Raw genomic sequence first — 12,508 nt, 5'->3', positions numbered from 1 at the left:
TCCCTCTTCTCTATAAAGTGCCAGACTAGTTTATAGCTAGGGGTTTTAAACCTACATATTTCCACTTTTGCAATACGCACACTACATTGGATTCCTAACATTACCAAAATGTTACATAAAAATGACTTACTTTATTGGGAGAAATTAACTCCCCCCCCCCCCTTAAGTGTCCTCAATATTTTAACCTCTGGATACCAATTTAAATGATTCAAGTTAAATATAACCTATACATATATATTAACAACCCATACATATTATCATCATGTTTACGTTATAATACACACGAGTAATGGTCTATATACACACAGGCAATCATTATATAGTTGCATATTATGGTAATGCCATGTTTGATATAAGTCTCTGCAAGACAGAGTTTACTTAAAACATTTACCCAGTAAATATAGAAGAATAAATCAGAACCTGATAGGGTCCTTTTCTGTTGTAAATTGAAAAAGGTGTGGATTATCCATGGGCAAAAAAAGTCCCATATATACAGAATGCTTTTTATGACTGATCGTTCATTAATGCAAACAAATAAAGGGGGATGTTTACCCCACAACTACAAGGACTGGATTGCGGGGTGAAAGAGTATGAAGCAAAAAAGCACAGCAATTTTCAAAATAAGGTCATCTTAATAGCCATGCTGCAGGCCATCTAGGTTTGTGAGAAACTTCCAACACTTCATTATATTGTAGCAGTGACTGTAGACAAGAGTATGGGATCTTGATCTTAAAATAGATGGTAAATCTTCAGATGTCTTGGCAGGCCTGAATTACACCCGCTAGTAGTTTGAGAGACAAGGAAAGTAATGATGGGAAAAGCAGACACCCTTGTCTGGTTCCATTAGTGATTCTAAAGAGCTTTGAGAAGCAAGCAGCATGGGAAATACCTGTGGCAGCAGAGGTCTATGGCCCTCTGAAAACCACAATATTCTACTGGATGTGATTATTTGATACTTACATAATTTGAAAGGATTTTCTCACTGGGCTTGATTTGCCTGCGAATCTCACATTCTCTTGGCTGAATTATTGTGATTCCGTCATCAGAAAAAACATAAAACATGTTCCCCACACTCAGGCCTGTATGAACATAGAAACAGAAGTCAAATTATATCATATCTTTTGATATGAAGATGCTGGATAATATATGAGAATAGTAAGATAAGAATAGTGTGTTCACAATAACTTCACAAAAAAAAAGACTACAGACATTGTAGTAAAATAGTCACAAGCAGAGGAAGAACAGGATTGATTAGGTGGTTATTGAGCAAACACTAAATACTCATATGGCTGTATATAAAAAGTGCTTTGAAAATAAACCCACTCCATGCCCAACTAAAATAAAAATGAAAATGGTATTAAATTTATACTGAAGATCATTGAAAATCCCATTCTCTAGCATTACATTTAAATAATTTAGCAATTACTTTTTACGTGAATATAATTAATTTGTTTTATTTTGTAAATAATTTAAGATTCTGTAAGAGGATAACATTTTCAGCTTCAACAAAAAAACCCCCAAATATTAATTACGTGTATATATATATATATATATATATATATATATATATTTGTATATTCCAAATTACAAATTCCAAATTAACCAGGAAAAGGCAGACGTTGAAGATGCGGAAGCAAAAGTGATCAACAGAAGGGGAAGTGGTCAGGAGAAAAGGTACGGAAATTTTAAGACATCATGAGAGAGTGAAGAAGAAATAAAGTGTGAGAGAGTGAGTGAGCGTGTGAGTGTGAATGTGGGCACCATGCAACAAATTTCGTTCCTGAATTAAAAATGACCTTCAAGTTTTGGCTGCACCAAATGGGCAGGAAACAAAATTAATTGTCCAAAAGAGAGTGGGCTAAAAGCGAACCGAAAATTGTTTCCAAATCATTTTTTGGCCCATGTGCACATGTCTAATATAAATATATACACAGACACATATATATCCTATATGGAAACAAAGGATTGGGACAGATGACCATTACACCAACAGTGACTTTTATGACATTGCATTCTAAATACATGGACATTCATAGCTAGCCCCCCCCTTTGCAGATATAACAGGTTCCACTCTTCTGGGAAGGCCTTCCATAGAAATTTTGGAGTATGTCTATGGAAATTTTTGCCCATTCATTCAATACAGCAACCTCAATCGCCATTCCAGTTTATCCTATTTTGATTTCATTTATTTCATCCCATGAAAGGGATATACCAAGGCATTTTGTATGATGCTATGCTTCCAACTTTGTGGAAACAGTTTGGGGCAGGGCCGGACTGGGACTGAAAAGCAGCCCTGGAAAAATTTGGAGAGCAGCCCCATATAGTTTATCTCACGGTCAAGCTCTTATACCCACACGCACCCCTTATACATACCCGCGTCACACTATTCGCCATTCTTTTTATCTCATTATTTGTATTAAAATGGCATAAAGCAAAAGTGTTAAAAGGCCCTAATAAATTAAATACATTACACATAATGGGATCAAAACATTTGCTACTGCGAACATTTTTAGATGAAAAAGTTCCATTTTATTCAGTGGAACAAAACACTGATCACATTATTCTTCACGATATTCTGGTAAGAAACTTTTATTTCTTTATTAATTCATGTAGACTATTTTTTTCCATATTTAATAAAAGCTATGATTGAGACATGTTTGGTTTTTATTTCCTTTCATTTGACAACCTACCCCCGAGTTATGCACCTCTGCCCCCAGGCTTGCCGCTCTGCCCCCCTGATATGCCTTCTAACCCCCTATATGCCACTCTGCCTCCAGAAATGCCTTATACCCCCTATATGCCACTCTGTTCCATGATATGCCTTCTAACCCCCTATATGCCACTCTGCCATATAGGGGGTTAAAAGGCATATCATGGGACAGAGTGGCATATAGGGGGTATAAGGCATTCTGGAGGCAGAGTGGCATAAAGGGGGTTAAAAGGCATATCATGGGGCACTCTGCCTCCAGAAAAGCCTTATGCCCCCCTATATGCCACTCTGCCTCCCCGATATGCTTTATACCCTCCTATATGCCACTCTGCCCCATAAAATGCCTTTTAATACCCTATATGCCACTCTGCCTCCAGAAATGCCTTTTACTCCCTGTCACTCTGCCTCCAGAAATGCCTTATACCCCCCCATATGCCACTCTGCCTCCCTGATATGCCTCAACCCTCCTATATGCCCCTCTGCCCCGTGATATGCCTTTTAACCCCCTTTTTGCCACTCTACCTCCAGATATGCCTTTTGACCCCCTATATGCCACTCTGCATCCAGAAATGCCTTATACCCCTATATGCAACTCTGGCATATAGGGGGTTAAAAGGCATATCATGGGACAGAGTGGCATATAGGGGGGTATAAGACATTTCTGGAGGCAGAGTGGCATATAGGGGGACACACTTGCATACACACACATGCCGATTTTTTTAGTTTTTAACAAATACAAAAAAATATTATACAGTACAAAAAATACATTGGTTTACTGACCTTCTACTTCTCTTGACTTCCGTCCTCTGGTAGCTGCACACTGTTCTCCTCTATGCTGACAGGATGTCACTGACCTGACATCCGGTGCTGCAGCAGTCTGAGTGCGAGGGGGCGGAGCTTTCACCCCTCACGCTGCTCCCATCACTATGCAGCCATCAGACTGCTGGGAATGTAATCTAAACGGCCGATGCGTGCTGATGCCGCCGGCTGGAGCTACTTTAACACTTTTTTTTTATTTATATGGTAAGCTGGATCGGCTTGCCATATAAAGTAAAAAAAAAAAAAAAGTATTAAAGCAGAGCCGGCCGGCGGCATCAGCACGCACGGGCCGTTTAGATTACATTCCCAGCAGTCTGATGGCCGCATAGTGATGGGAGCAGCGTGAGGGGTGAAAGGTCAGTGCGAGGGGGCGGAGCTTTCACCCCTCACGCTGCTCCCATCACTAGACGGCCATCGCACACGGCCAGTGGCGACTCTAGAAACAATATATAGGGGGGGCACACAAGATATCACATTCAAACTGGGGGGGCATTCATAATTTCCAAAAATAATGTGCTATGGAATTATACTTTTGTTATTGGGCTAAAATAATACTTGATCATTCAACATGGGAAGCCTGAAGCCACAATTGAGTGCAACTAATCCTTGAAATAAATATTATAACACAATAAATAACTTTTCCACTAAATGATTTCAGGGCCTTGAACGTTTTGTCCCCTGAAGTCACTACAACTTCAGGAGGGCATTTTATCTCTGGATAAATATAAATTAAATAATTCCTACTGTAAGTTAAGTGCCAGGAACAGATGACCAAACACACACACCAACACAGGCTCTGTCACACCGACATCCAGACACACACACCAGGACAGGCTCTGTCACACCAACACCCAGACACACACACCAGGACAGGCTCTGACACACTGACACCCAGACACACACACCAACACAGGCTCTGTCACACCAACACTCAGACACACACACCAACACAGGCTCTGTCACACCAACACTCAGACACACACATACCAGGACAGGCTCTGCGACACCGACAACCAAACATACACACACACACCAGGACAGGCTCTGCCACACAGACACCCACACACATCAGGACAGGCTCTGCCACACCCACATCCAAAAACACACACACACCAGGACAGGCTCTGCCACACAGACACCCACACACATCAGGACAGGCTTTGCCACATCCAAACACACACACACACCAGGACAGGCTCTGCCACACAGACACCCACACACACCAGGACAGGCTCTGCCACACTGACAACTGAACACACACATCAGGGCAGGCTCTTCCACACCCACATCCAAACACACACACACACACACACACAGACAGGCTCTGACACACTGACACCCAAACACACACCCTAGGACAGGCTCTGCCACACTGACAACTAAACACACACCAGGACAGGCTCTGCCACACCAACACCTATACACACACACCCGAGGACAGGCTCTGCTACACTGATAACCAAAAACACACAAACAGCAGGACACAATCCACGTCACAGACGTCTGCATCAGGATGGATTTTTCACACTGCATTGTCGTTTATACCCCCCTTAGTGTTTTTGCCCCTGCTGCCCATATATATTAATATTAGCCCCAGTTGCCGATAGCAGGTATAGATCAACACATTAACACACAAACCAAGCTTTGCATGGATAGATCAACTGAAATTCACCTGTGATCTCAGCACTGAAGATATATATCAAATAAACAGAATCAGACATACAAATCCTGTATTTGCAGGTATACAGTAGTATATAAAACGTAGCATTGCAGGTATAGATCAAATAAATACATGGAAACAGCATTGCAGGTATTAATCAACTGAATAAGACATACAAACACTGTATTTGCAGGTATACATCTACAGAATAACGCAAAAACCCAGCTTTGCAGGTAAAGATCAATTGGAATTCACATAAAAACACGGCATTAAAAGGTATATTTAAAACCCCCTAAATTACATTCATAGATCACAGGTTGCGCACCCCAAAGCCGGCCCTGCCGTCCACACTGCCCACACAGCAATCACACTCCTATCATACCCAGGCAACCAGTAAATGCTGGTACCTAGGCATGATGGGACTGTGCTTGCTGTGATTGCTGTTAGCAATCACACTCCTATCATGCCAGGTCAGCCAGTACATGCTGGTACAGGGTGGCTGTAAGTGATGTGCAGACCCCATACTGCTGGCAGCATCAATACACAAGGGGGGCAGCTAGCTAGGTTTTAGCATGTACTGGCTGACTTGGCATGATAGGAGTGTGATTGCTAACAGCAATCAAAGTCCCATCATGCCTAGGTTCCAGCACTTACACATCCAACCAGTAAATGCTGAAACCTGGGCATGATGGGACTGTGATTGCTGTTAGCAATCACACTCCTATCATGCCAAGTCAGCCAGTACATGCTGGTACAGGATGGCTGTAAGTGATGTGCAGACCCCATACTGCTGGCAGCATCCATAGACAAGAGGGGCAGCTAGCTAGGTTTCAGCATGTACTGGCTGACTTGGCATGATAGGAGTTTGATTGCTAACAGCAATCAAAGTCCCATCATGCCTAGGTTCCAGCACTTACACATCCAACCAGTAAATGCTGAAACCTAGGGATGATGGGACTGTGATTGCTGTTAGCAATCACACTCCTATCATGCCAAGTCAGCCAGTACATGCTGGTACAGGATGGCTGTAAGTGATGTGCAGACCCCATACTGCTGGCAGCATCCATAGACAAGGGGGGCAGCTAGCTAGGTTTCAGCATGTACTGGCTGACTTGGCATGATAGGAGTGTGATTGCTAACAGCAATCACAGTCCCATCATGCCTAGGTTCCAGCACTTACACATCCATGCTATCACACACTTCATTCACAGATTCATTCCCTCAATCATACATTCTCATTCAAACTCCCTCCCCACCCTCTTACCTGCACTGCAGCTCCTTGATGCCGCTCACAGACTTCAGCAGAGGGCGCGGCCTCCCTCTGCGTTCTCTGGTAAAGCACAGAGGAAGCGGGACTGGAGCAGAGTCATGTGATGTCACGTGAACTCTGCTAGGTTCCGCTTCCTCTTTGCAGTACAGAAGACCCTCCCACAGGTAAGTAGCCGGGCTCGAGGTGCGGCCCGCGTAAGATCGGTTGCCTTGGCTGCCGATCTTACTCGGGCCGCACCCTCTCTCTCCTCGGCGTTTAAAAATAAATTAAAAAAAAGAAAGAAAGACGGGATCCAAATTTAGCAGGGGGGCAACAGGGGGGGCAAAGATTAACCTAGGGGGGGCAATTGCCCCCCTGTAGCGACGCCACTGCACACGGCTGCTGGGTGCTGATGCCGGCCGGCCGCATCAGCACCCAGCGGCCGCTTTGATTAGATTTCGGGCAGCCTGGGGGGCAATTGCCCCCCTGCCCAGCCCGCCCCTGGCGCCGAGGGAGGCCTTCAATGCCATTTGCAGCCGCTCATCGGCTGTCTTCAGGGTTAGTCTGCCGGCCGCCCAGCCCACGGACCTGCTGGCCCACCGGGAAATTTCCCGGTATCCCGGTGGACCAGTCCGGCCCTGGTTTGGGGCCCGCACAGAGCCCTGACCTTAACCCCATTGAACACCTTTGGGATGAACTGTAACGGAGATTAGGAGCCAGGTCTTCTCATCCAAGATTAGTGCCGGACCTCCCCAATGCTCTACTTGATGAATGGACAAAAACAAATTTTGCGGAAAGCCTTTCCAGAAGAGTGAAAGCTGTTATAGCTGCAAAAGGAGGGACAAACTACATATTAATGACTTTGTATTTAGAATGCAACGTCATCAAAGTCCCTGTTGGTGTAATGAGTAGGTGCCCCAATACTTTTGTCCATATGGGCCCTTGTTCTCATGTTCCTACTGGGGTTGCTCTGTTGTCTACTGTTATCTACCGATCACAAAATCTTCACCTATTTTCACTTATGCTTTCTATTTTCTACTAGGAAGTATTGCAAACCCCAGCCCAGGTAGATCCTAAACAATTCAGTATAGTGCAAAAAAGGAGATCTCAACACTTCCAGATTAGGGTAGTTATTAATTATAAAAGATACAAATGTTTACATTACCTTCTTCTCTCCAAAGAATGTTTGCAACTTCACAGGATCAGGATCAGTTATTGCACATCATAAAAGGACAAATAAACATACGGTCAATATTATTGCTTAACATGGTGAAAATATTTCATAATTATACGGTCATCATACCGAAAATGGGTTGTGAGAGCTATGTTCATTGTTCATATGCGAGTCAAATGGGATTTATTTTTCCAATGAGCAAAGCAACTACTGTTTTTAATTATTACAAAATGTGTTTAAACACGATGCAGTAGTCAAGGGATACCGAGTTAATGAAGTTAAATAATTTTAGAAAGACGGCAAAAGTTTAAATAAAGTGTGTTTAAATAAAATCTAATCTGCATACTTTATATAGGTGATATCAGTTTCCTCTCTAGTATTACCATATTTGCTCGATTATAAGACGAGGTTTTTTTCAGAGCAAATGACCTCAAATAGGTCTGACTATGAGACGACTAAGATCCAGATCCCCCGCAGCTGGATTCGCCTGTCCCCCGCCCCCCCGCCGCCCCACTTACCGGTGCTTCTAGACAACTTATGTTGCAGCCGGAAGGAGGTGTGACAGCCGGGGAAGGTCTGCGCGATGGACGCAGACAACCCCCGCTGCTAGCCACACCATCTTCCGGCTGCAGCGTAAGTTGTCTACGCGAATCGCGTAGAGCTCTACACGCTGCCCCGGCTACATGACAGGGGAGTCAGAAGCACCGGTAAGTTTGGGGGGGGTGGCAGGGGAGTGTTAAATGGGGGGCATAAGGCATTTCTGGAGGCAGAGTGCTCTATAAAATGCCTTTTAACCCCCTTAATGCCACTCTGCCTCCTGAAATGCCTTACACCTCCCTATATGCCACTCTACCCCATAATATACCTTTTAACCCCCTTAATGCCAGAGTGGCATATAGGGGTATAAGGCATTTCTGGAGGCAGAGTAGCACATAGGGGGGTCAAAAGGCATATCATGGGGCACAGTGGCATATAGGGTTAAAAGGCAAATTATGGGGCACAGTGGAATTTAGAGGGTTAAAAGGCATATCATGGGGCACAGTGGCATATAGGGGGTATAAGGCATTTCTGGGGCAGATGTGCATAACTGGGGGGGCAGGTTGGAAAATAGAAGGAAATAAAAAAAAAATATTTTTCCCAATCATAGCTTTTATTAAAAAAATAAATAGTTTACATGAATTAACATTTACTGGTAAAACTTGTTTCCTATAGGGTCGTCTTATATTCAGGCTTTTTTTTCCTAAATTAATATTCAGATTTGGGGGTCGTATTATAATCGAGCAAATATGGTACTTTTACACCAAACTCTGATATTTGTTTTTAAGGCTTGATTGGAAACATGTTCTTGCTGTAGCAGCAATGTAGATTACCATTAAATCATTGTATTGCAGAATAAAGAATATGGAAAATATTGCCATGTTTTGATTTTTTTCTGCACTGAAATAATCAATTTGAATATTTACCTATTTAAATCAGAGGTGATGATTGTTTTGTCATTTGGCCCAGTCATTACAACTGAACATCATTGCTCATTTCTGTCATGTAGATTGAACAGGTGCCATGTATTAAAAGATACTATCTTTTTTTAAATACGAGTGGAAATAACCCCTAACATTTATAAAGCTAATTTTTCTCATGATGCAATCCCATTCAATCTCTTAAACTTGTTCAAATGATAACTATAAATTCTATTTATTATAAAAACTATGTATAAAAATGTCATAAACTACAGAACTTAAAATAAAAATGAAAACACATGTACATTTGTATTCAGTATATAGAACCGTGAAAATGTTTTAGGCAGGTATGAAAAAATGCGGGTGGGGCGTTGTGCTGGTTTCTGGGAGCACCCCCTCCCCCCCTAACCCCCTTTTTTTTTTTTTTTTTTTTTTTGCGTCTTCTTTTTCTCTTTTTCTCTCTTCTCTCTCTCCTTCATGTCTACCTTCTCATCTCCCTTTTGTGTGCCATCCTTCCCCGTGTCCTTCCCTTGTTTTGTCAGGGATGTTATATCTCTGCGCCCCCTCGCTTTCCTACATATTGTCCTATTTTGATTGGCCCCTGAGGCCCTCTATTCGGCCTATTGGGCGGATGTATGCTGCCACGATTTCTGTTGCCCATGTACGCGTATATTGCCTTACTTTTGGTATGTCAATGTGGTATGCAATGTGTTATATTTCCTGCATTATTTCTGCCGCTGTGAGTGCCCTGTGTTCGGCGATGCTGGCCCACTGCGTTGGGCTTTATTTATGCCTGTGCTCTGTGGACTTGTGGACCCCTCTCCCCCTCCCTTTTTTCTTTTGTCTTCCCTTCCCACTCATCTCCTGTTCTGTTGTTCTGATAAAACAATAAACATATATTTACAAAAAAAAAAAAAAAAAAAAAGAAAAAATGCTATAAAGTAAGAATTATTTCAAAGTTTATTTTTAGCATTCAACAAAAAAGTGAGTGAACAGAAGAAAACTGTAATTCTAATCAACATGTGGTAAAACTAGCCTTTGCCTTCAAAACAGCATTAATCCTTATTGCCTACAACCCATGACTTTGTATAAGTGAACCTAGCAGAATTGATGCTGTTTTCAAGGCAAAGGGTGGTAACACCAAATATTGATTTGATTTAGATTTATCTTCTGTTCACACACTTTGGAAACTATAAGAATAAACTATTAGCATGTCTATTTTTAACAGCATTTTTAATTTACAGCATTTTTCACACCTGCCTAAAACTGTTGAACAGTACTCTATATGCAAAAAAAAAAAAAGAAGAAGATATTACAACTTCTAAATTACAAAAATATGTTTCTAAATCCTAAGGGATCCTAAATCCTCTTTAGAATAGCACATTATCTGTAAGGATAGAATAACATTATTTAATAGTGCTTAACATAAGATGATTTGTTTAACATTTTTATACTTTTGGCATGTCCTGGATCTCAGCTAGCCTATGGACCATCAGAATCAAAATCCAAATGTCAAAAATATCTCGTCTATCTACAAAAACATTCCACCACTTTTTTTCCCCAAGAGTGGAGGGTATTCTTTTGGATCCTTAGCTGCAGGAGAGTGCATTTTGGCTCATATGCGATTTGACAAGCCAAGGTTAGGGTCAGGCTCTGCATTTTCTCTTTAGCGATTTTTATATATCAATGGTTACACAAAATATTTAAAAAAAACAAAACACAAAAAATGCTTACGGGTTTTCCTGGCAGAATCTTCTACAAAGAGAGAAGATATGTCTTCATCCACCCCAACTTCATTTTTAGCAATACATGTGTAGGCACCAGTGTCTTCATAGCGGACACTGGGAATATGAAGCTCACTTCCATTTGCTGAAACAGATATATTTTAATAATTTGGTATACAAAATCTAAGTTATGCAATTGTTGACAAAAATTTACTTAACTTCACTTAAGGATTTTGGATGGCCCAGTGTTCAAATAAATGAAGGACTAATGTCACGTTGCAACAGCCAAATGTTTGTATAGTAAACGGTGCATTCCTTGAGAACTATAATACATGTGGTGAGGGCATTGGTACTTGTGTTCTATAGAAAAGGTTATTGTCAAAAACATTGGGCATAATCCCAGAAGAAGCAATGTTTGTATTAAACTTTGGAGCTTTAAACAGTGTATGTACATTTGAGGTTTCTATGAAACCCATATAGAAATTAGAAGTGGCGGTTCATCAGCTAGAAGTAAAGCTACATAGACACCAGAAACCTTTTCTGGAAATACTCTCCAAATTGAGATCACATACATGCTGGTGGTACATTTTCTCCAGGAGTTTTCATGTTTATGACAAAGATTAATATAAAAGTGCAATTGTACCTTATGAACTCAAAATTGTTCTATACGTTGAAATATATGTTTTGATCTTTCATGCTTTGTGGACAATTATACATAACTACTGATCTCTTTTTTTTTACCATATGTTTGTTAAACCATGATTTGCCTTTTTCCATATTTGATGCACCAACACCAATTATACATGATTTTATTCAGGACAAGTAGGGCCTCCTTTTAAAATCTTAGATATACATAACACATTTATTTTTATTTATCATTAGTGATTATTAGTGATAATGTGAAAAAAACCCCAAACAAACCATAGTTAGACAAATATATATATTTTGGAATTTTGTCTAGAATTTCTTATACATAGTAGGTTTGCTAGAGGATCAGAGATGTAATGTAAGGCGAGTATTATTTTACTGAGATGGTTGTAGACAAATTAAACAGTCTATTATCAGAAATGGTAGAGGCTAATACAGTTAGGACATTTAAACATGCATGTAATAGGCATAAAGCTATCCTAAATCAAAAGCAAGACGGATTAAGGTCTGAGTCTCTAGATCAGTAAAAATGGGTAGACTAGATGATCTGAATGGTTCTTATCTGCCATCAAATTCATGTTTCTATTAATGTAAATCAGAAAATTATAAGAAAACAATAAGACTCCTGTGTTAGCATCAATAAACTTGAATTTGACGAAAAACACAGATCAAAATAAAAAGGTATTAAAACTGAGCTACCTTATTGTTTATCAATACATTGAATGATAAGTAGTGTTTGGAAGATTGAGCTTAAATTGCAGAGCTAGAACACATGCATTATATTACGCAAAAACTAGGATTGTTTTAACAAATGAAAACAGTACAATACTTTTGAAAACGTTTAATCTGATAAAATAAAATAATAATGGTTGGACTTCAACATTAGTAACTTTTTATTATTGATGTTTAAACTATTCACATATATCACATTGTATCTAAATGTTAATACTTTTCTAAACAAGTTGTCTTACATGCTTTACTGATTATCATGTCATTAGTTGATTATAAAATTGCAATGTGTGCTATCAGTTTAGTTTTATTTTATATTATTTTTTTATTTTTTTTTT

At 40.5% G+C, this 12,508-nt stretch overlaps 1 protein-coding gene across 1 annotated transcript in view; it reads right to left on the bottom strand.

Annotated features, from left to right (window-relative positions):
* LOC149297866 (follistatin-related protein 4-like) overlaps positions 1–12,508 on the bottom strand; it is a 92,879-nt gene that overhangs the window by 14,603 nt on the left and 65,768 nt on the right. Inside the window, exons 9-11 of the mRNA XM_089488074.1 lie at positions 10,804–10,938; positions 7,604–7,630; positions 961–1,079 (exon numbers count right to left, since the gene is read on the bottom strand). Coding sequence (XP_089344200.1) covers positions 961–1,079; positions 7,604–7,630; positions 10,804–10,938 — 281 coding nt within the window. The remainder of the gene's footprint in view (positions 1–960; positions 1,080–7,603; positions 7,631–10,803; positions 10,939–12,508) is intronic.

The sequence above is a fragment of the Sceloporus occidentalis genome, unplaced genomic scaffold, assembly GCF_023333645.1.
Source record: "Sceloporus occidentalis isolate IW3139 unplaced genomic scaffold, rSceOcc1.0.p SCAF_36, whole genome shotgun sequence".
NCBI classification, from domain to species: domain Eukaryota; kingdom Metazoa; phylum Chordata; class Lepidosauria; order Squamata; family Phrynosomatidae; genus Sceloporus; species Sceloporus occidentalis.
Note: the sequence above shows the minus strand (reverse complement) of the source record. Positions and strands in the feature narration are given on the sequence as shown.